Source organism: Giraffa tippelskirchi, chromosome 4, assembly GCF_054371585.1.
Source record: "Giraffa tippelskirchi isolate mGirTip1 chromosome 4, T2T-mGirTip1v1.2.pri, whole genome shotgun sequence".
NCBI classification, from domain to species: Eukaryota; Metazoa; Chordata; class Mammalia; order Artiodactyla; family Giraffidae; genus Giraffa; species Giraffa tippelskirchi.
In genome coordinates, this window is record NC_137278.1 from 108,482,017 (window position 1) to 108,509,177 (window position 27,161).

General features: G+C 37.0%; 1 protein-coding gene across 29 annotated transcripts in view; it reads right to left on the reverse strand.

Moving 5' to 3' along the window:
* OSBPL8 (oxysterol binding protein like 8) overlaps positions 1–27,161 on the reverse strand; it is a 159,854-nt gene that overhangs the window by 2,654 nt on the left and 130,039 nt on the right. For 24 of the 29 annotated variants that reach the window (XM_081483909.1, XM_081483899.1, XM_081483897.1 and 21 more), the window contains 11 exons: positions 25,696–25,777; positions 25,281–25,379; positions 23,524–23,620; positions 17,047–17,145; positions 13,833–13,930; positions 11,800–11,889; positions 10,298–10,434; positions 8,120–8,305; positions 7,692–7,779; positions 1,988–2,093; positions 161–263 (listed from right to left, as the gene is read on the reverse strand). In XM_081483909.1, the coding sequence (XP_081340035.1) occupies positions 161–263; positions 1,988–2,093; positions 7,692–7,779; positions 8,120–8,305; positions 10,298–10,434; positions 11,800–11,889; positions 13,833–13,930; positions 17,047–17,145; positions 23,524–23,620; positions 25,281–25,379; positions 25,696–25,777 (1,185 nt within the window). Of the gene's footprint in view, positions 1–160; positions 264–1,987; positions 2,094–7,687; positions 7,780–8,119; positions 8,306–10,297; positions 10,435–11,799; positions 11,890–13,832; positions 13,931–17,046; positions 17,146–23,523; positions 23,621–25,280; positions 25,380–25,695; positions 25,778–27,161 lie in introns of all 29 variants that reach the window. The other 5 variants (XR_014051709.1, XR_014051707.1, XR_014051710.1 and 2 more) reach the window with 1 other exon arrangement.

Consider the following 27,161-nt stretch of genomic DNA (forward strand, 5'->3'; position numbering starts at 1 on the left):
AAAGGAATTTCCTATGTTTCAGTAATCCGGTGTTAGAAGCCAGGGTTCCAGTTTAGCTTAGCAATGTTATAAAAATGTCAAGTTTACATATGACTTCCTACGTAACAGGATTTTTAACTCCTCTGGACTCAAATGAATAGTCACTGTCAGTATAGATTACCTTTTAATTTCGTCCTGTGTTTGTTTAATAGATTCAATTGAAGTTTGAATGTCTCCTAGTTCTATCCCTTTCTTTCTTCTTGCACTTGGTTTTACTGATTGAGCTAAAAAGACATTGAGAATAAACACAGTGAAAACAGTGGACATATTTAATTATAAACAATTTACATTTCAGATTAATGATTCTTATGTAATAAAAATTTTCCTAGACATTATTTTTATGGTTTAGAGACTAACATACTACTCCTAATACTTGGGATTTTTGAAGTTTCAATCATATTTCAAAACTAGAACACTATATATATATTAAAAGTAACCATAAAGTAGTTACACTTTGGGTTGAATCAGTTTTTATTTTTTAGCCAATTAAAATAGACAAAAATATTTCTTTAAAAATACATATATTAATTTGGGGGAGGTATTACTCTTCTGTCTCTTGCCTACTTGTATACATATGAAGAAGTCAGCTTTTTGAGCTCCCTTTTCAGTTTTTTAAAATTAACTGTTAATGGTATCTTTATTCCCTTAGTCACCTTAATTTTAAAACTTTTCTGTTGGTTTTAGTATCTCTTCTACAAATTTTTATTGTCAACCAACAAAGTGTATGGTATTTTTTTAATCCCTTCTCGTATCCATTCCTTCCTTTCCATTTTAGATCTTAATCTCTCTCCAAGTCTCAGCTATCTCATTTGTAAACTTAGGATAATAATAATACTCAAACTTACATGGTTGTAGTAATGTGCATTGAAACCTCCAGTTTGGCCATGTACTGAATAAATGTTAGCTGATACATTATAGGCAATATAGTGGAGTGGATAAGACAATGAATTAAGGGGCCAGAATATCTGCATATATAACATATATATACTGTCTTACAGGGTATATGACCTTGGGCAGGCTAACCTGTGCCTCAGTTTCCTTTACTGTGAAATGGGAACAACAGCATAAGTAATATTCTCCTTTTGAGCACAATGGTACCATGTGACTTCTGCTTTTAGAAAAACTTTATTTATTTTACTCCTCTTTTATCTTGTCCACTCACTTGCATCCCTGAAGTCTAGACTGCTATAATTCATTAAAAATCCTAATAATTCATCAGGGTTCCTTTCCTCTAAGAACCTTCCCTCAAACTGAATTCAGCTCCCTTTCCTTTAAACTCTTTACTATTTGTTATCTATTGATTTCTTAGCATTTACCATTTCTTCATCTCTAGTATTATCTCTGTAAAACTGAGTTCCCCAGCTTTCTGTAAGCTTAGTAAAGACTACGGTTTTAAAAAAGAATTTTATTTTCTCATAACGTCTCGGACATTATCTTAATCTTTGATTACATTTCAGTGTAGTTCAAGACAGCTTATAAATTATGTGACTCAGAAATGGCACACTAGTTAATTTAGTTCATGATTTTGACATAGTTATACTTTTACTTGTCTGTGATTTCGAAATACCACAGTAACTTACTGTGAGAATGAAAAACTTCTGCAGCATGGAATCAAACCCAAAACTCAAGAAATGGTGCCTGTGCTGAATCTAGGAAATCATCAACAATTTTCCAGAAGCTAATAAGGCATAGTTGCTACTACTACTGTGTGGTTCTTGATTTGCATGCTTCCCCTTTTTTCATTTCCACGATTTTACCTTGTGGCCTGGTTTTGAAACTTATCTATAATCTAAAAAAGCTTTTCTTGCACATCATCACTACCTCTACCAAAACTTACAAATCTTGAGTTAATATGAAAAACCATTTTCATATATCAAACACAGTATAGTAATATCCTTTTAAAAATTTAGACTCTTTATAACCAACAGTCTGCAATAAATATTTTTACCTTCACTTCCAGACGAGTCCTGGATATCAGGTTCTGGGGAGGAATAGCCTTTTGCCACTTTCTTCTGTTGCCTGGTTGGCTTATGTTTCATTTTTGGGACACTAACCTGAAAACAAAAAATCATGTTATTATGTGAATTTGTGCTGCATTTTGTAATTAAAGATCAATGTTGTACATCTGTCAAAACTGTTCATGGGCACAATACTTAGAAATAAAAACAAATATGAAACAGTCTAATTAAAACTTAACTAGATGTGATACACTTATACAAAGTATTTAATTTTAATAGGAAATATTAATTTGGCACAAACATTAGAGTGTAAGAAAATATATAGCCAAGTGGTTTCCTCCCCACTGTTGATCCATATACATCCAGTCTCTCCCCCACTAAAAAAGATACTCAATGTTATTAGTTTGTGTATCTTTCAAGAGATATTTTTATGCACACACAAATATGAATACAGATACCCTACTTTTCTAACTGCACAGCTAGTACATCTGGTGCGATTAGAAAAGTACACTGACACTTCCTACTCCGGGGACCTTCCCAACTCAGGGACTGAACCCCTGTCTCCTGCGTCTCTTGCACTGGCCAGCGGCCTGTTTGCCACTAGCGCCCCCTGGGAAGCCCAAGTTAGTACCTCTAGTTGAATGTTAGTAACAGTGCTACTTTAAGACCATACCTGTTTCCAGCATTACAAACATTCTCACCGAATGATGTTGGGTTTCCAGTAAAATTATTTACCTAGTTTTAATACGTGGATAATGTAGAAAGCATCTTACAATAAATGGAAATGGTATTTTTATCATGCAGAGCATATTTAAACTTACTGTAAATATCTGAGTAAATGTACAAAATTCAAAAGGGTATTTAACCATCAATTAGGACTAAATTTTTCTTAGAATAAAAAACGCAAGAGAAGAAACTAGAACTAGAAGGGCAAGGTAATTTATATGCTTAGAAAAACATAGAAGCAGTGTTCATAAGTCTTTATTCTTATCTGTTTACTCTTCTAAATAGAAATTATCCCCAGTTAACTATGCCTTGAAATAATTTTGCAAATCTTACTCATGGGCTTCAAATTGAAATTTGTATAATTTTATTAGAGAAAATAAATAACAAGGCAGGTTCTGGATTCAGCCTACACTGTGCCCTCATACTTTAAGTCATGGAAACCTAAAATTTTATAACATTTAGAATCCAAATCCACATTCTTAGAGAAGTAGGTCAAATAGTAGTTCAAAAGATTGATATGGCCTGATGCAAAGATAAGGAGATTGATAAGGCCTGGTGAGAAGTTATTTAAAATGAGACAGGGAGTTAGTAATCTCTCAGTAGACAAAGATTTAATGTGATCAGTAAACTCTACTGTTAGGAAAAATAGATGCCCTATATGTTGCTATCATGATAGTGTTGTTAAAGGAAGAAATAAAATTTAAAATTTAAAAATAATTCTAAATTGTCATAATGTGTATATATGTATATACACACCTATATACACATGCACATAAAATTATTTTTGCCACTTTAACCACTTTAGGTATACAATTCAGTTGTATTAAGTGCATTCATAATATTTTGCAACCATCACCACTACTTCCAAACCATATTTATTATTCCAAAGAGAAACTTTGTAACAATTAAGCAGTAATTCCCTATTTTCTCCTCTCTTCAGTTCCTAGTAACCTCTAATCTTCCTATGAATTTGCTTATATTTTATATAAGTACAATCAAACAGTATCAATCGTTTTGTGTTTCATTTATTTCACTTAGCATGTTATTTTCAAAGTTAATTCATGATGCAGCATGTAACAGAACTTCATTCCTTTTTTAAATGGCTGAATAATATCCTATTGTAAACACACACCACATTTTGTTGATCCATCTGTTGATGGACACTTGAATTGCTTCTGCCATTTGGCTATTGAGAATAATGATGCAATGAACACTGATGTACAAGTATATGTTTGATTCTGTTCTCAATTCTTTTGTAGTAGAATTGCTGGCTTATACAGCAACTCTATGTTAAGTGTTTTGAAGAACCACCAACTCATGCTCCAAGCAGCTGTAACACTTTATATGCCCACTGGCAATATATGAGGGTTTCAATTTCTCCACATCCTCTCAACATGTATTTTCTATTTTTAAAATTATTATCATTCTAGTAGGTGTGTAGTGGCACCTAACCTCCTTGTAGTTTTGATTTGCATTTCCCTTATGACTAAATTTCACTTAAATTGAAGAGTATAGGGAAAACCACTAAACCATTCAAGTATGACCTAAATCAAATCCCTTATGTTTATACAGTGGAAGTGACAAATAGATTTAAGGGACTACATCTGATAGACAGAGTGCCTGGTGAACTATGGACAGAAGTTCATGACATTGTACAGGAAACAGGGATCAAGAGCATCCCCAGGAAAAAGAAATGCAAAAAAGCAAAATGGCTCTGAAAAGAAGATAAGCCAAAAACAAAGGGGAAAAGGAAAGATACACCCATTTGAATGCAGAGTTTCAAAGAATAGCAAGGAGAGATAAGAAAGCCTTCCTCAGTGATCAGTGCAAAGAAATAGAGGAAAACAACAGACTGGGAAAGACTAGCGATCTCTTCAAGAAAATTAGAGATACCAAGGGAACTTTTCATGCAAAGATGGGCTCAATAAAGGACAGAAATGGTATGGACCTGACAGAAGCAGAAGATATTAAGAAGAGGTGGCAAGATAACACAGAAGAACTACACAAAAAAGACCTTCATGACCCAAATAATCACAGTGGTGTGATCATTCACCTAGACCCAGACATCCTGGAATGTGAAGTCAAGTGGGCCTTAGAAAGCATCACTACGAACAAAGCTAGTGGAGGTGATGGAATTCCAGTTGAGCTATTTCAAATCCTCAAAGATGATTGTGTGAAAGTGCTGCACTCAATATATCAGCAAATTTGTAAACTCAGCAGTGGCCACAGGACTGGAAAAGGTCACTTTTCATTCCAATCCCAAAGAAAGGCAATGCCAAAGAATGCTCAAACTACCACACAATTGTGCTTATCTCACACACTAGTAAAGTAATGCTCAAAATTCTCCAAGCCAGGCTTCAACAGTACATGAACCGTGAACTTCCAGATGTTCAAGCTGGTTTTAGAAAAGGCAGAGGAACCAGAGATCAAATTGCCAACATCCACTGGATCATCGAAAAAGGCAAGAGAGTTCCAGAAAAACATCTATGTCTGCTTTATTGACTATGCCAAAGCCTTTGACTGTGTGGATCACAATAAACTGCGGGGAATTCTTAAAGAGATGGGAATACCAGAACACCTGACCTGTCTCTTGAGAAACGTGTATGCAGGTCAGGAAGCAACAGTTAGAACTGGACATGGAACAACACACTGGTTCCAAATAGGAAAAGGAGTCCGTCAAGGCTGTATATTGTCACCCTGCTTATTTAACTTATATGCAGAGTACATCATGAGAAATGCTGGGCTGGAAGAAGCACCAGCTGGAATCAAGATTGCTGGGACAAATATCAATAACCTCAGATATGCAGATGACACCACCCTTATGGCAGAAAGCAAAGAAGAACTAAAGAGCCTCTTGATGAAAGTGAAAGAGGAGAGTGAAAAAGTTGTCTTAAAGCTCAACGTTCAGAAAACTAAGATCATGGCATCTGGTCCCATCACTTCATGGCAAATACATGGGGAAACAGTTAAAACAGTAACAGACTTTTTTGGGGGGGGTGACTGCAGCCATGAAATTAAAAGACGCTTACTCCTGGGAAGGAAAGTTATGACCAACCTAGATAGCATATTAAAAAGCAGAGACATTACTTTGCCAAGAAAGGTCCATCTAGTCAAGGCTATGGTTTTTCCAGTAGTCATGTATGGATGTGAGAGTTGGACTGTAAAGAATGCTGAGTGCCAAAGAACTGATGCTTTTGAATTGTGGTGTTGGAGAAGACTCTTGAGAGTCCCTTGGAATGCAAGGGGATCCAACCAGTCCATCCTAAAGGAGATCAGTCCTGGGTGTTCATTGGAAGGACTGATGTTGAAGCTGAAACTCCAATACTTTGGCCACCTGATGTGAAGAGCTGACTCATTTGAAAAGACCCTGATGCTGGGAAAGGTTCAAGGCAGGAGGAGAAGGGGACGACAGAAGATGAGATGGTTGGATGCATCACTGACTCAATGGACATGCGTTTGGGTGAACTCTGGGAGTTGGTGATGGACAGGGAGGCCTGGCGTGCTGCGGCTTATGAGGTCGCAAAGAGTCAGACATAACTGAGCGACTGAACTGAACTGAATGACTAATGATGCTGAGCATCTTTTCATGTTTGTTGGACATTTGTCTATCTTCTTTGGATAAATGTCCATTCAAGTCCTTTGTTCATTTTTTACTTGGAATATTTGTTTTTGGTTAAGTAAGTAGTTCTCAATAACCTCAGATTTGTGGATGACAGCACCCTTATGGCAGAAAGTGAAGAAGAACTAAAGAGCCTCTTGATGAAGGTGAAAGAGGAGAGTGAAAAAGTTGGCTTAAAGCTCAACGTTCAGAAAACTAAGATCATGGCATCTGGTCCCATCACTTCATGGGAAATAGATGGCAAAACAGTGGAAACAGTGTCAGACTTTATTTTTCTGGGCTCCAGAATCACTGCTGATGGTGACTGCAGCCATGAAATTAAAAGATGCTTACTCCTTGGAAGGAAGGTTATGGCCAACCTAGATAGCATATTTAAAAGCAGAGACATTACTTTGCCAACAAAAGTACGTCTAGTCAAGCCTATGGTTTTTCCAGTGGTCATGTATGGATGTGAGAGTTGGACGGTGAAGAAAGCTGAGCGCCGAAGAATTGATCCTTTTGAACTGTGTTGTTGGAGAAGACTCTTGAGAGTCCCTTGGACTGCAAGGAGATCCAATCAATCCATCCTAGAAGAGATCAATCCTGGGTGTTCTTTGGAAGGTCTGATGTTAAAGCTGAAACTCCAATACTTTGGCCACCTCATGCGAAGAGTTGACTCATTGGAAAAGCCCCTGATGCTGGGTAGGATTGGGGGCGGGAGGAGAAGGGGACGACAGAGGATGAGATGGTTGGATGGCATCACCGACTCGATGGACATGGGTTTGGGTAGACTCCGGGAGTTGGTGATGGACAGAGAGGCCTGGCGTGCTGCAATTCACGGGGTCGCAAAGAGTCGGACACGACTGAGCGACTGAACTGAACTGAACTGAAGTAGTTCTATATATACCCTAGGTATTAAACTCCTACGAGATAAAGTATTGCAAATATTCTCTATTGTTTTTCACTTTGATAATATCCTTTGATGCACAAAAGTATTAATTTTGATGAAGTTCAATATATCTATTTCTTCTTGTTGTTCCTCATGCCTTTAATGTCATTGTGTGTGTGTATTGCTTAATTTAAAAACTATTCATACTAACAATAAAAAAGAATACAGGGCCAAATAAAAGATTATGAAGATTTACTCCTTTTTTCTTCTAAGAGTTTTATAGTTTTAGCTCTTATTTCAGGTTGTAAATCCATTGAGTTATTTTTTGTGTATGGTTTGAGGTAGGGGATCCAACTTCATTGTTTTACATCTGGAAATTCAGAACTATTTATTGAAGACAAAGAAGCAAAGGAAGTGGGGGAGAACTAAAGGGAGGATGTTCCTCTAGGACTGGCAGTCTAATTACTTTTCTAGTACATACCATTGGAGTGCGATGTTTCACTTTGGTCTGGATAACACCATCTTTTTCGTACTGTATCATATCATTAAGTGGGTCCCATGGTCGAGTACTACATAAATGAAAAAAAATCACTTGTTTAATGACTAAGCAAAACAATCAAAAACCTTTTCAGAAACTTTCTATGATTAGATTTTCAATGGTAATTATAAACTTAGCCATAAAACTAAGATCTGTCATATCTAATCTTCTGATCCTCAGCTTATTTTACAGGCTAACTATTATCACAGAGTCAAATTTATAGTGAATGTCAAGGGTAAAATCTCATACTTTGTGCGTGTGTGTATGTATCGCTTAATTTAAAAACTATTCATGCTAACAATAAAAAAATCTAGAAATGAAGGCAAAAAAACTATGAGATATTATTTGTAACATGCTTTTTAATTACTTACTCGGCAAACTTGTAATGCCACTCTCCTGTAAGTGAGTCAAGTTCAAATAATTTGCAAGTCCACTCTTCATTTTTTGTTTTCCGCTCTCTGGCAGCTTGTCTTTGAGCTTCTTCTAAAACATACTTTTCTTGAGTAGCTTCTGTTTGGTCTTTGGCATTTATGGCTCGAGTTACCCGCTGCCAGAGTCTAATTCATGTGCAAAAATAACATTGAGAAAACAACAGAAAATCAAATCTACATGGAGTAGGTTTGAGTCCCCTTGGGAGGAAATGATGCCCATGTGGGTTTTTGGCTTTGACAAAGCTAAAGCTCAGATGCTTAGAAACAAGTCAAGATAAAAAAAGTAATGCCTTCAATACAGCAAGACAGTGGAGACCAATTTTTTTTCTTGGCAAGAGAAATTTATTACATGAGTTCTTAAATGTATGGAAATGAATGGTGCTGACCCATGATGATAAACTCTAATGAAGGCTCAATAATCTATATTTTTAACAAGCTCCCCAGATGATTCTTGTACATGCTGATTAAGATCCACTGCCCTCAAAGATATGAAAGTGTAATGTATGTTTCTCAACCTCGGATGCAGGATTTGTCAGGGAATTTAAAAAATCAGAATCTTTGGGAGTGGGCCCAAGTATTGGTTTTATAATGTTTCCCAAGTGATTTTAATGTGCAGCCAGTGTTGAGAAGCACTGATCTAACAGAAAAGACTACTCTTCTATGAGAAGTAAAATCTTTTCCCCTACTAAAGTTTAGTTCTATATTAGATACATAAAAATATATCTATATTCTACCCATCTGGCAAGACAGTATGTTGGGACTGAAAGAATAAAGGCTACAGAATCAGATAATCCTAGATTTGCCACCTCTTGGCTAGGGAACTTACAGTTACTTATCTTGTCTAAAACTCATTTTCCTCATCTTAAAAATATGTTAAATTAAATCCATGTCTTAAAAATAGTCATATGCCTTGGCAAAGTTTCACTTTTGATGGAGAGCATCATGTGGTTACAGTAAAACAGAATTTTTTCTTTTAATGTGAAAATTTTTTAAGTTGTTATTGAATTTGTTACAATATTGCTTCTGTTTTATTTATTTATTTATTTGGCCATGAGGCATGTGGGACCTTCGTTCCCTGACTAGGGATCAAACCCAGACCCTCTGCACTGGAAGGTAAAGTCTTAACCACTGGACTGCCAAGGAAGTCCCCTGAAACAGAATTTTTAGAACATGACAAACTCAGTTTTTGAGTATAGAAGGAAAGTGCACGTAGACTTAAATCCTCATGAGAAGAGAATGATATGTGTGCAGAAACTTGTACTGAGAACTCAACTGCATAGTGTATATAAAGTACCTAGTAGACTGTCTTTTACAAGCAGCTCCCTTCTCCTAACACAAAGAAAGGAATAGAAGAATACAAATGAGCAATATGTATACAATATTTCTGCTGCACTTCCCTAGTGGCTCAGACAGTAAAGAATCTGCCTGCAATGTAAGAGACCTGGGTTCAATCCCTGGGTTGGGAAGATCTCCTGAAGAAGGGAATGGCAACCCACTCCTGTAAAGAATAGGAGATCGAGCAAGAATTTCATGATTTAAGAACAGAAATTATGGCCTTAATAGTCCCCAACTAATATAAGTCCTCTAGAAGCTGCACATCCAGTGCTGTAATTTTTGTATTTTAGAAAATAAAACAAAAGTAGATTTTGTACTGCTCCCTCCACCTAGAGCTCCACATGCCTAACCCGAGTTAGAAAACAGCCGGATAAAAACCAAGAATCATTAGTCCCATATTTTTTGTCTTTTTAGCTCCCTGATCAGGGATTGAACCTGTGCCCCTTGTACTGGGAGCGAGGAGTGTTAACCATTGGACTGCTGGAGAAGACCCAGTCCAATAATTTCATGCAAACAACAAAAAAGTTTTTTTAAATAGGCTCTGGAGCAGATAAGAAGAGAAAGGAAAAAAATAGGAAGCTTTAATTTAGAACAGAAGAGCAGCATGATTTGTATTGTAATTATTTGATATTCACATACATCAAAACAAAATCCTGTCATATCCCACAAATAGTAAACAACTTTGCTGAATTCAAATATAAAAAAGTGATCACACTGTTGAGGGATTAAAAAAAAATAACTCTTTGGATTTTCATGAAGTTAACTGAAAAATGGTATACTTACTTCTCTGATTCAAAATCTCCCTGCTCTTCAAATTTTACAGTATGCCTTATTAATCTCCACTGCTTAATGTCTGGTGTTGGATTCCAGAAAACCTCTGAATTATCAGTCTTTTTGTCAGTAATAAAAACTTCACTATCCTATATTTAAAGATATTAAAAATTAACGTAGAGAATTGTCTTTATTTAAAAGAGAATTACGTAGTTCAATAACCATTTCTTCTTGACACTTAATCCCAATAAAACACATTTCTAAAACAAATATAACAAGTACTTTTCTAAAAGCCCCAAATCTCTTGTTATGAAATCATTAAGATTAAATATGTAATACTTGTCCTTTAAAAGTCTGGTTGAATAGACAAAAAGTTCCTGAGTTTGCACAAGTTTCACTTAATACTCTGCATTGTCAAAGTAGAGCACAGTGTTTGCTACAGTTACCGTAGACTAGTACAAGATGCTGTAGACCATCTGCGTATCCAAAATATGGAGAAAAAGCTAAGAGCGTTTCTCAGTATTAAAAATCTGAGCACAATCCCATAAATTTCATTTTTTTTTAAAAGAGTTCTATTTTTTTCCAAATGATATTCAGATAGAAGTAAATTCCAAAAATAACAGCGCATTATGACCTCTTAGTTGAGTTTCTAGGTCCATCTTCATTTTAACATCGTATTTCCCATCATTTTCTGATTATAATGCAGAAAAAAGCATATACTAGAGTTAACAGTGAGAATGCATTTGGCACTAGCATGATATGATCCTTTTTTTATTAATTTAATAAGCTCCTCTTAGAAAAATTACATAAACGTGAATTTAGATCATCAGAGAAGTAAATAAAAGCCACTGCTCTCAAAAAACATTGTATCTTTTCCAAGCTCCTCAAAAGGAGAAGGAAATGGCAACCCACTCCAGTATTCTTGCCTGGAGAATCCCAGGGACGGCGGAGCCTGGTGGGCTGCCATCTATGGGGTTGCACAGAGTTGGACACGACTGAAGCGACTTAGCAGCCGCAGCAGTAGCAGCAGCAAAAGGAACTAGAACTCTTACTGGAAATGCCTCTTCTGGTGAGAGGCAGTATACTGCAGTGGGTAAGCACAGCCTTGGAACCAGAGTGTCTAGGCTGGGAATCTTACTTCACCACTCTGAACAAATTATTTAAATTCTCTGTGCCTCAGTGTCCTCTTCTGTAAAATGGGGACAAAATAATAATACTCACTTCATAGGATCACTATATTAAATGAGTTAATATAAGTAACATTTTTAAACAATGTGCTCCATAAGAAGTGATACAAAAGGGTCAGCTATTTTTATTGATTTAAGGTTTTAGAAAGCTCAAATATTAAACTAAATATTATTGATAACAGAGCAATACCAAAATATTTAAGTTGAAGCTTATGTTGAATAGTCATGCTTTCAGAAATGGAATAAGTGAACTTATAAAATCGGATGTTTAATTTTTTCCCACTGAATAAAATTCTTTTTGTGAAGCTAAAATATAAAAATACTTACCCAATGTCCTTCCAAAGTAGCTAGTACTTCTTTTCCCAATTTTAGTTTACCTGATATTTGATTAACACAGTCACTACTACCTAGAAATGGCTTTTAAAAGAAAAAACGTTGAAGAAACATTTTACTTTTAACATATTTACATACCATGTAGACAAAAAAAAAAAAAAAACCAACCAAAAAAGTAACTATATAACTATACAGTGCTGTTGAGGCACAAATGGTGAAATATTGACTCAAATTTTAGTCAGAAATGTTCAGTAAAAATTTTAAATTTATTGCTGTGAAAAAACAGATAAAAACAGACTATATAAGTCCTGATAAACATGTTAAGAAAGTAACACTGAAATAACTGACTCGTGTCTTGGGCTCTCTTGACTCAAGATGGCACTCTATCCATGCTGCAGTATCTTAAGCAATAACAACTCAGTAAACATAAGAGACTTAACTCATATATTTAATAGGAACTCCTCCTTTAAACAAACCAATAAAACAATACTCAATCAAAAAACTTCTGAAATTTAATTAGAAGAAATATATTTTGAGTCACTATATTGCCTTACTGATGTTTGTCCTCACTGACAAAATTTTGATGCTCCAATCTAATCCTTAAAGATGTCATAAACTACTTAAGACCTCTTCAGTCATGATTTTCAGTATCGTTTGCTAAGAAGGAAAAAAATCAAAGGGTACTGCATCAGATAATACTTAAAGAGATTCTTTCTATTACAGCAAAGATGCTGATCTGCTGGATATCAACATAACTGATACTTACAACTAATATTTGGTTGTAAGCATTAAATAATTTATAGAAATATTTTTATCTAAAAATAATGCTGTGCTACATCAACAAATGATACTGTGAAAAGATCTTAAATTTCCCTTCCATGCTGAGGCAGACAGAACTTTCCAAAGATGACCTCAACTATATCTCCCCTCCCCCTTCAGTCCACATGCTCTTCCTCAATGAGAGCCTGGCATCCATCCTCTCACTGAGAAGTGGGGTCTATATCCCTTCCCCTTGAATTTAGGTGGGTTTGTAACTCTTCAACTAGTAGAGAATGGTGGAAATGATGTAATTTGATTTCTGAGGCTACGTCATGGACAGCAATGCATCTTCTTCTGCCTTGCTCACAAGGACACTTGTACTTGGAATCCTGAGCCAAGAAGTCTAACTATCTTAAAGTTCCCTTGATGTTAGGAAGACAAGATCACATGCTCAGATCTGCAGTCCCAGTCTTTCAGTCACTTCAACTTTACTTACATGTCAGCAGTCATGAAGTGATGAGCCTTTAGATGTTTCCAGCCCCCAACTGTTAAGTCTCTCACAGCCTGCGTAACTGTTGCCCCAGGCATAATGCAGCAGAGACAAGCCATCCCCAATATGCCCTGTCCAAATTCCTGGCCCATAGAACCACTAAGAAACAGAATATAGCTGTTTCTAAGCTTGCAAATTCCAGAATATGTTAAGTCAGAAATAATAAGTAATACAACTCCTTTAATGTACACAACTATAGCTCAAGCTGATACATACTTCTTTTCAGATATATTCTTTTTGATATTCTGTAAAGCGATGCTTCAATTTACTAAGAAATTTCCATTCATTCTCTTCTTCTTAAATTTCCTATGGACTTCCCTGATAGCTTAGTTGGTAAAGAATCTGCCTGCAATGAAGGAGACCCCAGTTCGAATCCTGGGTTGGGAAGATCCCCTGGAGAAGGGATAGGCTACCCACTCCAGTATTCTGGCCTGTAGAATTCCATGGACTGTATAGTCCATGGGGTTGCAAAGAGTCGGACATGACTGAATGACTTCCACTCACTTGCTCATTCACTCACTCGCCAACAGTTTTATTAGCTAAAATTAAAAACAAGAAAATCACGGCTTTCTATTGATTTGAATCTTCCAAGGCTGCCTTTTCATGAATTCTGTGTTCTATTTAGTTTTCAGTTAGGAACAAAATTGTGCTCTTTGTTCAATATTTATAGCATAGCTCCTCTTTAACTAGGTGATACCTCCTATCATTCTCTACTAACCTTTAGTTTGAATTCAAGTATTGCACTGTATCCAGTTTTTTGACATGTAATATTGACTGTTCCACCAAGCTCCAGTGTCATTGTGCCATAAAGAATTCCTAAAGGAAAAAAAAAACAATTTTGACAAAAGTTTGAAGAGAGAGACACTGGCTTATCACAAGCAGAACTTTACAATTTAATCTCCTTCTAGTAGAAACTAATAATTCAAGAGGATTCTATCCTATCCAATAACAATCTATAATACACAAAGTTGGTTCTGGAGGATTTAAAAAGATAACAGTTGATCCACATTAGCTGAAGATTCTATATTTGCCAATTAATACTCTCACTAAAATACCTTTTTCTTTTTTTTAAACTGTACCATGTAGCATGTAGGATCTTAGTTCCAGTTCCCCCACCAAGGATCAAACCCATGCCCCCTGTAGTGAAAGTCAAAGTCCTAACCGTGGAATTCCCTATTCCCACCAGGGAATTCCCTATTCTCACCAAAATAAGTTAGTAGTCCCTACCCAGAGCATTTTTGTAGCCATTCATGGATGTGTGCAGAGTGGTGAATATTTGAGTTGTCCAATGTGCACACTGAAGTTGAAGTCAAACAAGGCGAGATGCTGACTTCTGGTTTCATTGCTCATGCAGAGTCTTTTACGCAGTATTCAGTGCCACATTTTTGTGCTTTTTGTTGGTGATTTTACTATTTACAATGTCCCCCAAATGTAGTGCTAAAGTGCTGTCTGGTGTTCTTAAGCACAAGACTGCCATGTACCTTACAGGGAAAATACGTGGGTTGGTTTAGGTACGAGTTACAGTGCTGCTGGCTGTTAATTCAATGTTAATGAATCAAAAATAACAGTGCTGCTAGCTGTTGATTCAATGTTAATGAATCAAAAATACGTGAGAAAGAAAGCAATCCTTGTCTCAAAAGAAGCTGCCTGCCATGTGGGAAACCTGGGTTTGATCCCTGGGTTGGGAAGATCCCCTGGAGGAGGGCATAGCTCCACTCCAGTATTCTTGCCTGGAGAATCCTCATGGACAGAGGAACCTGGCGGGCTACAGTGCATGGGGTCGCACATGACTGAGCGACTAAGCACACAAATAAAATCAAAGTTATGTTTTGACTGGGTGATGAAAATACGTTGACAGAAGGCTCATGAGAACCTCATCATGTGTTTCCTCTAGGAGCAACAGTTTGGTATTCATTAATTCAGGGTTATGGTGACATTATAGAAAGTAAGTACTGCAAACAACAATAATCAACCGTGTAAGATAAATTTAAAAATCTCCCCATTTTGGCACTTGACTAAACGCTGGGGAAATTCTGAGTCTGAGGAGTTAAACAGGCTGTGTGTGTGTATGTTCTTGGACTAATTTCTTTTTTCCCCCATGTTTATCATCTCCACAGTTTGTGTATTTTTACCATGTATGCACAGAAACCATATCAGCTCATTTTGCATACAATCATACTGTAACAGGTCTTTTTTCAATTTGATTTTTTAAACAACATTTCAGATAGAATTTTTAAAAATTTAAAAATTCTCATACAATTTTTAAAGATTATTTTCCATTCACAGTTATTATGAAGCCTTGGTTATATTGCCCATACTGTATACACATCCTTGAGCCTTGAGCCTATCTTATACCCAGTAGTTTGTGCCCTCCACTCCCCTAACACTAAAATCCACCCACAATTGGTCACCACTAGCTTGTTCTCTGTATCTGGCAATCTGCTGCTTTTTTTGTTATATTCACTAGTTTGTTGTATTTTTTAGATTCCATGTATAAGTGATACACTGTATTTGTCCTTCTCTATCTGACCTTACTTCTTAGCATAATGCCTTCCAAGTTGCACTAAACTCCCATGGCAGTCTTTACTATGCAAATACACAATGCTAATTTTCAAGAGAGGAACAGACTATGCAATGTTTCCAAGTTATTTGACTATGGAATTCTTGCTTTATAAAATAATTTGAGACTACTGACTTGGGGAACACATCTTAGAAAATATACAAAGGTATAAAATAATAATTTCCTCATTCACAAGAGGCTGTAATTTCCTTTTTTCCCTGCAATATAAACAGTGCTCTGAAAAGTTTTCCCTGTTGCTATTTAAGTCTGGCATCAGGTATTTATCTACATAAAATATCATTTTACTTATTCCAAAATTTAAAAAATATATTTATCAATTCATGATTTCAAATGTTTCACTTCACGCTTATTTCAAGAACCACACATGAAGCTCTAAGAATTATCCAGCCTGAGGCCACAAGTTGGCACTCTTGTACTTAGTACCAGGTAGGTTCATGGTATAATGAATGGGCTCAAATAGCCTAGAGTTTAGTCTCAGCATGCTTACTAACTAGCTGGTCTGGCTTTAGGTAACATTCCTAACCCTTACAAGTTTTTTCATCTGTGAAATGAGGCCATATTAAGTAATTTCTATGTTTTCATGAATCAGTTCCTAAAATAGAGGATAATTACCCTAAAAAGCTATTTTTAAGAAATGGGTTGGAAAGGATGGTATAGATAATGATGGAGCAGAGTGTTTAAGATGATGCCATATAGAACTGCAGTACAGATTGCAGAACTTGTGCTAACCTCTTTCTGCCTCATTTTGCTTGTCCATCAAACAAAGATAATTATTACCTAATTTATAGGGCTACTGGAATAATTAGATGAGTTTATAAATGTAGAGTGCACAGAATAGTTGAGTGCCTGTCCTGTCCTGATAGTTATTATTTAATATCTTTATCTGTACACTAAATAATGGGAGAAAAGCATAATACATTAATTTTTAAGCAATTGCCAAATAAGGATGAGAAAAAACTTTAAGGAGCCTGTTACAGTGAAAAGCAGTAAATTAACATTTAAGGAATAGGTAATGGTACAAAAAAATGAAAATCACTTTCAAGGATTCTGAAATAATAGTCAGTCTCATCAGATTTTACAACTTGCAGATAAGGCAAATGAAATGTCATTATTATAAATTAGTCTCTGCCAAACTAATATACATGTCACAGAAAGTCCATTGTGGTGAATTAATTCACCATAGAAGTATCAGCAGATGATAACAATGATCTTATGTATCTGTAAATCAAGGACACTTTCAAACAAAAGGCCAAGAAACTCCGTCAATCTCAAAACATAACAAATTACAGTCAAATACGTTTACTTAAAAAGAAGATTTAGGGGAAATCTAACAAGTATAGAAAATATTTACCTTTACAATGAGCATATGGCATTGTCATTACATAATCTTCACCTCTATTCAAGAAAGTTAACCGTGCTTCTCCTTCTAATATTGCAGATAATGAGTTTCCTGAAATAAATATTGCTTATTAAATTTCACAGAAAATAATTTAACCATTCCAAAACAAACAAAACATATTGAGGATACCTATCAGTTATCTACAGTAGAAAAGGGTGCTTAGAGGGAAATTTACAACTTAAATTAGAAAAAAAGAAACATTCAAATCAGTGATCTGACTCTTTACCCTATGAAATTAGAAAAAGAACTAATTAAATTCCAAGTAGGTAGAAGAAGGGAAATAAGGATGAATAGTCATCAGTGTATAAAATGGACAGATAATTCAGAAAATTAGGGAAGCCAAGAATTGATACAGACAGATCAAAATAAAGAATACAAATCAGGAATAAAATGAGCAGATTCACTACGGAGCCTACAGACACTGAAAAGGAAGATAAGAAAATATTATGGTTAATTTTACGACAATAAATTTGAGATCCCTCTCTGGCTCTTTTCCTTTTCAGGTTCCTGTGCTCTGTCTAGTGGCCATGGTTTCTTCAAATTTAGTGCTTCATTCCCCAGGCTGGAAAGGTTGCAATGTTTCTACCAGTTTACCCTGTTAGCCGTATGTAACCTGAAGCTGAGAAGCAAGGATTCATTCTGTGTGATTTCTGTCCCATGACTGTGGACTTCCCACTGAATTTGCCTGCGACTGCTCTCTCCTTAACATCTTCAGGCAGCTGCTTTTGGTATTAGGGCCAGATGTACAGAGGAGAAGGATGGTCCAGTAGGGCTTTATTCAGACACTCTTGTCCATATATATTTTTAACACAGGAAAACCACACAGATCTTTTGTATCCAACTGTATACATGTGCTGGCATATCATTAAATCATTTATCTTTTATTATATAGTATTCGGCGCAGAAGCGAGGCGGCTGCGACGGCTCGGCGCAGAAGCGTGGCCGAGAGGAGCTAGGCCGGGCTGGGGGCGGCGGCCGAGAGGGTATAGGACGGGCCGGGGGTGACGGCTGAGAGGGGCTAGGCCGGGCCAGGGGCCGGAGGCCGGGGGCGGCAGCCGAGAGGGGCTAGGCCAGGCCAGGGGCCAGGGACGGCGGCCGACAGGGCCTAGGCTGGGCCGGGGGCTGGGGCTGGCAGCAACGGCGGTGGCAGCGAGAGGTATTACCCAAGGCCCAAGGTAAGAGAAAACCAAGTAAGACGGTAAGTGTTGCTAGAGGGCATCAGAGGGCAGACACACCAAAACTAAAATTACAGAAAACTAGCTAATCTGATCACATGGACCACAGCCTTGTCTATCTCAGTGAAACTAAGCCATGCCGTGTGGGGCCACCCAAGACGGATGGGTCATGGTGGAGAGGTCTGACAGATTGTGGTCCACTGGAGAAGGGCATGGCAAACCACTTCAGTATTCTTGCCGTGAGAACCCCATGAACAGTATGAAAAGGCCAAAGGGTAGGACACTGAAAGATGAACTCCCCAGGTCAGTAGATGCCCAATATGCTAAAGGAGATCAGTGGAGAAATAACTCCAGAAAGAATGATGGGATGGAGCCAAAGCAAAAACGATACCCAACTGTGGATGTGACTGGTGATAGACGCAAAATCTGATGCTGAAAAGAGCAATATTGCATAGGAACCTGGAATGTTAGGTCCATGAATCAAGGCAAACTGGAAGTGGTCAAACAGGAGATGGCAAGAGTGAACGTCGACATTCTAGGAATCAGTGAACTAAGATGGACTGGAATGGGTGAATTTAACTAGGATGACCATTATATCTACTACTGTGGGCAAGAATCCCTTAGAAGAAATGGAGTAGCCATCATGGTCAACAAAAGAGTCCAAAATGCAGTACTTGGATGCAATCTCAAAAACGACAGAATGATCTCTGTTCGTTTTCAAGGCAAACCATTCAATATCACGGTAATCCAAGTCTATGCCCCGACCAGTAACGCCGAAGAAGCTGAAGTTGAACGGTTCTATGAAGACCTACAAGACCTTCTAGAACTAACACCCAAAAAAGATGTCCTTTTCATTATAGGGGACTGGAATGCAAAAGTAGGAAGTCAAGAAACACCTGGAGTAACAGGCAAATTTGGCCTTGGAGTACAGAATGAAGCAGGGTAAAGGCTAATAGAGTTTTGCCACGAGAATGCACTGGTAATAGCAAACACTCTATTCCAGCAACACAAGAGAAGACTCTACACGTGGACATCACCAGATGGTCAACACCAAAATCAGATTGATTATATTCTTTGCAGCCAAAGATGGAGAAGCTCTATACAGTCAGCAAAAACAAGACCAGGAGCAGACTGTGGCTCAGATCATGAACTGCTTATTGCCAAATTCAGACTTAAATTGAAGAAAGTAGGGAAAAACCACTAGACCATTCAGGTATGACCTAGATCAAATCCCTTATGAGTATACAGTGGAAGTGACAAATAGATTTAAGAGACTAGACCTGATAGACAGAGTGCCTGATGAACTATGGACAGAGGTTCGTGACATTGTACAGGAGACAGGGATTAAGAAAATTCCCATGGAAAAGAAATACAAAAAAGCAAAATGGCTGTCTGAGGAGGCCTTACAGATAGCTGGGAAGAGAAGAGAAGCAAAAAGCAAAGGAGAAAAGGAAAGATATTCCCATCTGAATGCAGAGTTCCAAAGAATAGCAAGGAGAGATGAGAAAGCCTTCCTCAGCAATCAGTGCAAAGAAATAGAGTAAAACAACAGATTGGGAAAGACTAGAGATCTCTTCAAGAAAATTAGAGATACCAAAGGAACATTTCATGCAAAGATAGGCTCGATAAAGGACAGAAATGGCATGGACCTAACAGAAGCAGAAGATATTAAGAAGAGGTGGCAAGAATACACAGAAAAACTGTACAAAAAAGATCTTCATGGCCCAGATAATCACAATGGTGTGATCACTCACCTAGAGCCAGACATCCTGGAATGTGAAGTCAAGTGGGCCTTAGAAAGCATCACTACGAACAAAGCTAGTGGAGGTGATGGAATTCCAGTTGAGCTATTTCAAATCCTCAAAGGTGATGCTGTGAAAGTGCTACACTCGATATGCCAGCAAATTTGGAAAACTCAGCAGTGGCCACAGGACTGGAAAAGGTCAGTTTTCGTTCCAATTCCAAAGAAAGGCAATGCCAAAGAATGCTCAAACTACCGCACAATTGCACTCATCTCACATGCTAGTAAAGTAATACTCAAAATTCTCCAAGACAGGCTTCAGCAATACGTGAACTGTGAACTTCCAGATGTTCAAGCTGGTTTTAGAAAAGGCAGAGGAACCAGATATCAAATTGCCAATATCCACTGGATCATCGAAAAAGCAAGAGAGTTCCAGAAAAACATCGATTTCTGCTTTATTGACTATGCCAAAGCCTTTGACTGTGTGGATCACAATAAACCGTGGAAAATTCTGAAAGAGAAGGGAATACCAGACCATCTGACCTGTCTCTTGAGAAACGTGTATGCAGGTCAGGAAGCAACAGTTAGCACTGGACATGGAACAACACACTGGTTCCAAATAGGAAAAGGAGTACGTCAAGGCTGTATATTGTCATCCTGCTGATTTAACTTCTATGCAGAGTACATCATGAGAAACGCTGGGCTGGAAGAAACACAAGCTGGAATCAAGATTGCCGGGAGAAATAACAATAACCTCAGATATGCGGATGACACCACCCTTATGGCAGAGAGTGAAGAAGAACTAAAGAGCCTCTTGATGAAGGTGAAGGAGGAGAGTGAAAAAGTTGGCTTAAAGCTCAATGTTCAGAAAACTAAGATCATGGCATCTGGTCCCATCACTCCATGGGAAATAGATGGGGAAACAGTGGAAACAGTGTCAGACTTTATTTTTTTGGGCTCCAGAATCACTGCTGATGGTGACTGCAGCCATGAAATTAAAAAATGCTTACTCCTTGGAAGGAAGGTTATGGCCAACATAGATAGCATATTTAAAAGCAGAGACATTACTTTGCCAACAAAAGTCCGTCTAGTCAAGGCTATGGTTTTTCCAGTGGTCATGTATGGATGTGAGAGTTGGACGGTGAAGAAAGCTGAGCGCCGAAGAATTGATGCTTTTGAACTTGGTGTTGGAGAAGACTCTTGAGAGTCCCTTGGACTGCAAGGAGATCCAATCAATCCATCCTAAAAGAGATCAATCCTGGGTGTTCATTGGAAGGTCTGATGTTGAAGCTGAAACTCCAATACTTTGGCCACCTCATGCGAAGGGTTGACTCATTGGATAAGACCCTAATGCTGGGTAGGATTGGGGGCAGGAGGAGAAGGGGACGACAGAAGATGAGATGGTTGGATGGCATCACCAACTCGATGAACATGGGTTTGGGTAGACTCCAGGAGTTGGTGATGGACAGAGAGGCCTGGCGTGCTGCAATTCATGGGGTCGCAAAGAGTCAGACACGACTGAGCGACTGAACTGAACTGAACTGATTCATAGCCATATTATATCTTAAAATAACTGAATGTTTCCTTATTTTAAAGGAAATATGTGTTCTTCATGGGCAAGTTGAAAAATCCAAAGATAATTATCCATTATTCTATAATTCAAGTTAATCATGAAATGTTGATTTTTTTCCTATACATGAATGCATGTTTACTTTTACTTTAGAAACATGAATACTTTTAAAGTAGAGGTGACTCAGAGCATAGATGTATTCTGCTTTTCATTTAACATTGTATCATCAGCTATTTCAGATTATAGTGTACATCAGAATTACCTGAAGTGATTGTAAAAATGTATATTCTTGAGCCCAGTGATTTTGATTTGGTTAAGTCAAGACTGGGGTTCAGAATTCCAAAATCTTAAATCGTATTCTGATTATGAAATTGATGGTTTATGCATACTATTTGAAAAACGAAAGCAGCTATGCCAAATGATGATAAATTATTTAACCCATAGCAAAGTGGCTAAGTACCTATATTTCACCTGCTCCAAAGAATATAAGAAACCCATTTAAAAATAAAGGGTTCTTAGGGCAAAGACTAGTGGTACAAGAGAAAAACAGACCTGAGAAGACAGAACCTGAAATAGAAAATAATGCCACTAAAAATCATTTATAAACAAACTAGATACTGAGAAAATTAATTGGCTTTTAGGAAAAGAAAGTTGTGATCTTGCTTCACTCCATTCACAATATATACATCAAAGTAAGTTCCAGGCAAATTAAAGATCAATGAAAGCATAAAATTATAAAATATATAAGTGAATTATTACATAAGCTGAAGTGCAAAAGGATTTTTCTGTGACATCAAAAGCAAAAACCATCAAAGGAAAAACTGATAATTTAGTACATCAAAATGTCAACAGACTATTTGTTAAGAGGAATACACGCTGCCCAGATGTCATTAAATTTAGCTTAATTTAGATTCAAGAAAATGCACCAATTCCTAAAACAAAATAAATTATCAAACTCTCCAAGCAAGAAGTTTCTATATGAGCAAGTCAATAACCAAAGAAGAAATGAGGAAGTTACAAAAAAATTGTCCCTACAAAGTCTGAACTTAGTAAATTTTTTCAAATTACAAAGGAACAGATAGTTTTGATATACACAACTATATTCACTATAACACTGAAAAAAAGAAGGCTAGCTGCAAGTAATCCCAGAAAGTGAGCTATGTAGTTGGTACTTAATAAAAATTCTACAAGGGTAGAACACACATTCACAAAAGCTATCTACACTATAGTGAGGGTAGGGACATGAAGAAATGAAGGGTACAGTGGGGAAAAACTCAAATACATGCAACTTTCAGAAGAAAATGATTGCACTCTGAAACAAGCGAAATATAAAACTAGGCAAAAAAAATCAAAACCAAAAGCCATACAAAGCAAGCATCCACGTATGATCTGCTTGTATGAACTGTCACAGGTTTTAGATTAAGATTTCCTACTGTACATATTTCTTTCTTTTCCTTTTTTTTTTTTTTAACCAAAGTTTTTAGTAGCATGTTACTTGATTTAAGGTAAAAATATCATTACTCTCAATATTGGACTCTGGCCAAGTATTCTAACTGTATTTGGATTCTCTCTCTCTCTATTCAAAGACTAAATCAAAAGATCAACCCCTCAGGTACACTCAAATGAAACAAAAAATCTTAGTAGAGCTAAAGGCAAAAGAAATATATTGTGGACTAAAATGGCGAGCTATAGTGGACAGTCATTATTCTGTGTTTTGATAAGTGGTGTTTGTGGTAAATTTACACATATGTGATGAAACCTCTATTTATGAATGAGCAAAGAAAAACAACAAAAATGAAAAGTCATTATCCAAGTAAAACTGATACTTAAAATGACATACAAATCCCTTGCTGAAAACACTACAAGACATTGTCTATATTAAAGCTCACCAGAAAATACTACATCCCAGAAAAGCATATAGATTGAGACATGGGTAAACTCACCATAGAACTTGGACTTAGCCAGGATACTACCACTAAGGCAAAATCCATCTTTTCGGTTACTGACATAAAAGGCAGATATTGGTGGATGATGAGACACCTATTGAATACAGGAAACATACATGAAAATATAATAATTGTAAGCATATTACTGTGATATTATCAAAAGCTCAAGTCTTAGAATTATATTCTAATAATGAATTAAAATAAATATTTGGTAAGTATTTAACAGTAAAACTAAATATTGACGATTGTAGGAACCAATATTCAGGATGTATCTCAAGGAAACCCACCTCCTGGTATTCACAGCAATGGATGAGCTCCTCTTACACTGTACCCACTGTATCCAGGTCAGTTTGTGTGGAAGTCATAATATGTCACCTCTGAAATTAGGCAATAATGCAGTATATATCTCAGTGTGTGTATGTCTCTTTCAAATCATTAGCTTTGAACAGCCAGCTTCCATGTTGTGAACAACTCTATGGAGAGGCCCATGTGATAAGGTACTGACCTCCTCTCAAAAGCCATGTGATGACCTTGGAAGCAGAATCCTTCAGCCCAGAAGCCTTCAGAATATTGCAAAGCTGGCTGACATCTTGACCTCAGCCTCAGGAGAGATCCTGAGCCAGAACCACCCAGCTAAACAGCTCTCAGATTCCTAACCTTATTATACGAAATAATAAATGTTTGTTGTCTTAAGCCATTAAGTTTTGAGTTTATTATACAGCAATGAATAACTAATACAGTGGCTATTCTTCATGTAGATTACTGAAGAGACTTAAGAAACTAACAAAGGCTTTAACAAATATGTCATTTTAATAATTAATATTTTGATACATATACATCTTAAGGTTTCTAAAATGAGACAAAGGTAAAATTAATCACTTCTCAAGCTTCTCAACTGAGTGAAGAATTACAGCCTAAAATGCAATCATGTAAAAAACTAATACAGATAAAGTGCTTTCAATCTGAGGAGTACATTAAAATTTATTGGGAAGACGAAGGTTTCTCAGATAACACATTGTATTCTCATCCTCCTTACATTCTCTATATGAAAGATAAGCAGGCCAGAATTTATTTAGATGAATAGCTGGGAAGAAATAGGGTTGGAGAATTAAATTTAAAAATAACGAGGCAAAAAAGTGCAATATCAGGTTATCTAATTGTGAATGCACAGATCTGACTACTGTGGAGTGCTTAAAACGGCAGGTGAGTGCAAGTTGCTCAGTCGTATCCGACTCAGCGACCCCATGGACTTCACGGTCCATGGAATTCTCCAGGCCAGAATACTGGAGTGTGTAGCTGTTCCCTTCTCCAGGGGATCTTCCCAAACCAGGGATCGAACCTGGGTCTCCCACATTGCAGGCAGATTCTTTTACCAGCTGAGCCACCAGGGAAGCCCCCAAAAGCCAGCAACGTGAGATAAATTTAGAAAGATATGGAGGACTCTGAATGTTAAGAGAAATGGGTTTAAATTTGATTTAGGAATTGGAGAACCACTGAAGAATCCGGTCCAAAAAAAAAAAAAAAGGCAGAGAGCAAAGCAAGAAAAATAAAGCCTTATTTTTGATCACAGGATTCCATGACTGTAAGAGAGTATGGTATTTAGTAGTAGTCAGTATTAAGAGGTTAAATGCTTATCAAATGTTCACTAATAAGAAAGGTTAATCAACAGTGAATTTACTGAGTTAATATTTTCTCTAAAAAAAAAATCTTAACTTCCAAATCAGTTTTCCTTCTATAACAAGCATTTCTAATACCTGTTCAGCAATATAAAAAGTTTTGCTGTTTGTTCTGGGATGAATCCACAAACAACGGAAAGTCTCACCAAGTATAGGATTATAAGGTTTCTTCAGTCCCTAGTAAAAAACATACAAGTTTCAAATTATAAACATGGAAGATTCAAAGTACTAACTTAAACCAGTCAAGATGGGCTTAACTCTATCATCTGAGAATTATCTGAGAATTAACTGTATCATCTGAGAATTATCCTTATAAAATTATAATGACATGAAATAAAACTAAATGACTTCAATCAGAATACAGGTCTAAACAACCAAGTATTTTGCAATTTTGCAAATTGAAAGAGGGCTTGCAATGTAATTATTCATAAATAATCTAAGATAACCCAAAAAAACATATAGAAGGCTAAAGAAAGTAAAACATAAACACTACCTTTGGCTTTTTGTAGAATCCCGATAAATACCATTTCACTACTTTCTTCAAACGGAAATAAGGATTTTCTTCAAGAGCAGCCCTAAAACACAAAATGATAACATGCAAATACTTTACAGAACATATCACAAAGTCTCCCTAATATTAATGAGGCCAACAACTGAATGTGAAATGACAGGAGAGCATACAATTTATATTTAAAACAGATGGTAAAAGTAACCATGTCATCAGTATGCAAGAATCATTTTGCATAATCTAGTTATTTTTCTCCCCATTTTTCTTATTATTTGATATATTGCCCCAGCCTCTGCTTAAGTAGTTTTTGAAAACTCTCTAAACCAAGGTTTCTCAACTAGGGTTCTACAGAACCCCAGATATTGCTAGGAGTTCTATTTGAAATTGTGATTGAAAAAAATAACAGATTCTGAGATTCACGCACTGCATGATCCCTAGCATTTGCAGTGATGAAGCAATGGCCAAGCAGTCTTGCTAATGATTTCATTAGAAGTCTTTAGTCCTTTATGTCAGAAAAGGACCACATGCACTTGATCTAGTCTATTCTCAGCTGGTGATGTTAATTAGAAGCGATCAACAGTAGCTGGTGAGTGCTATAGTACAATATGCTGATATCAGCCTCTTCCATGAAATTGCCTCTCTGAAGCACATGACTATGTGCCCTTTTAGTCCCTAGTATAAAATGCTGCTGCTGCTGCTAAGTCGCTTCAGTCGTGTCCGACTATGTGCGACCCTATAGACGGCAGCCCACCAGGCTCCCGTCCCTGGGATTCTCCAGGCAAGAATACTGGAGTGGGTTGCCATTTCCTCCTCCAGTGCATGAAAGTGAAATGTGAAAGTGAAGTCGCTCAGTTGTGTCCAACTCTTCGCGACCCCATGGGCTGCAGCCTACCAGGCTCCTCCGTCCATGGGGTTTCTCAGGCAAGAGTACCGGAGTGGGGTGCCATTGCCTTCTCCGAGTATAAAATGCAGAAGTTTCAAATCACCAATATGGAAGACAAAATAATTTACACAAATTAAAAAGTTTTAACCCCATCTTTAGACTTGAATCTCCCCTAATTGCTACCAACTGATTTTCCAGAGTTATTTAATAACTACCAATTTAATAGATAAAGAACAATTTTCATTTTAAAAGAGACAGTTTTAGAAGCTATGACTCATCTGTCCCTTAGCCCTTCTGCTATTGCTGTGAACATAGTAAAACACTGATTGTGTTTTTCAGAAGTCAATCTGAGAAGTTTCATATGTATATATGTATATACACACACACACACACACACACACACATACACACAAACATAGCAATTTAACTATTTATACTACTCCCGTAAGCACGTCTAAAGGTCCAATGTGGTGATTTTTGAGATGAAGTGTGAGATGGAGGAGGCTAGGCCTAGGCTTGCTGACAACTGCCAAGTTAAAGTTGTTGAACTTTTTGGGAGTTATCCCTC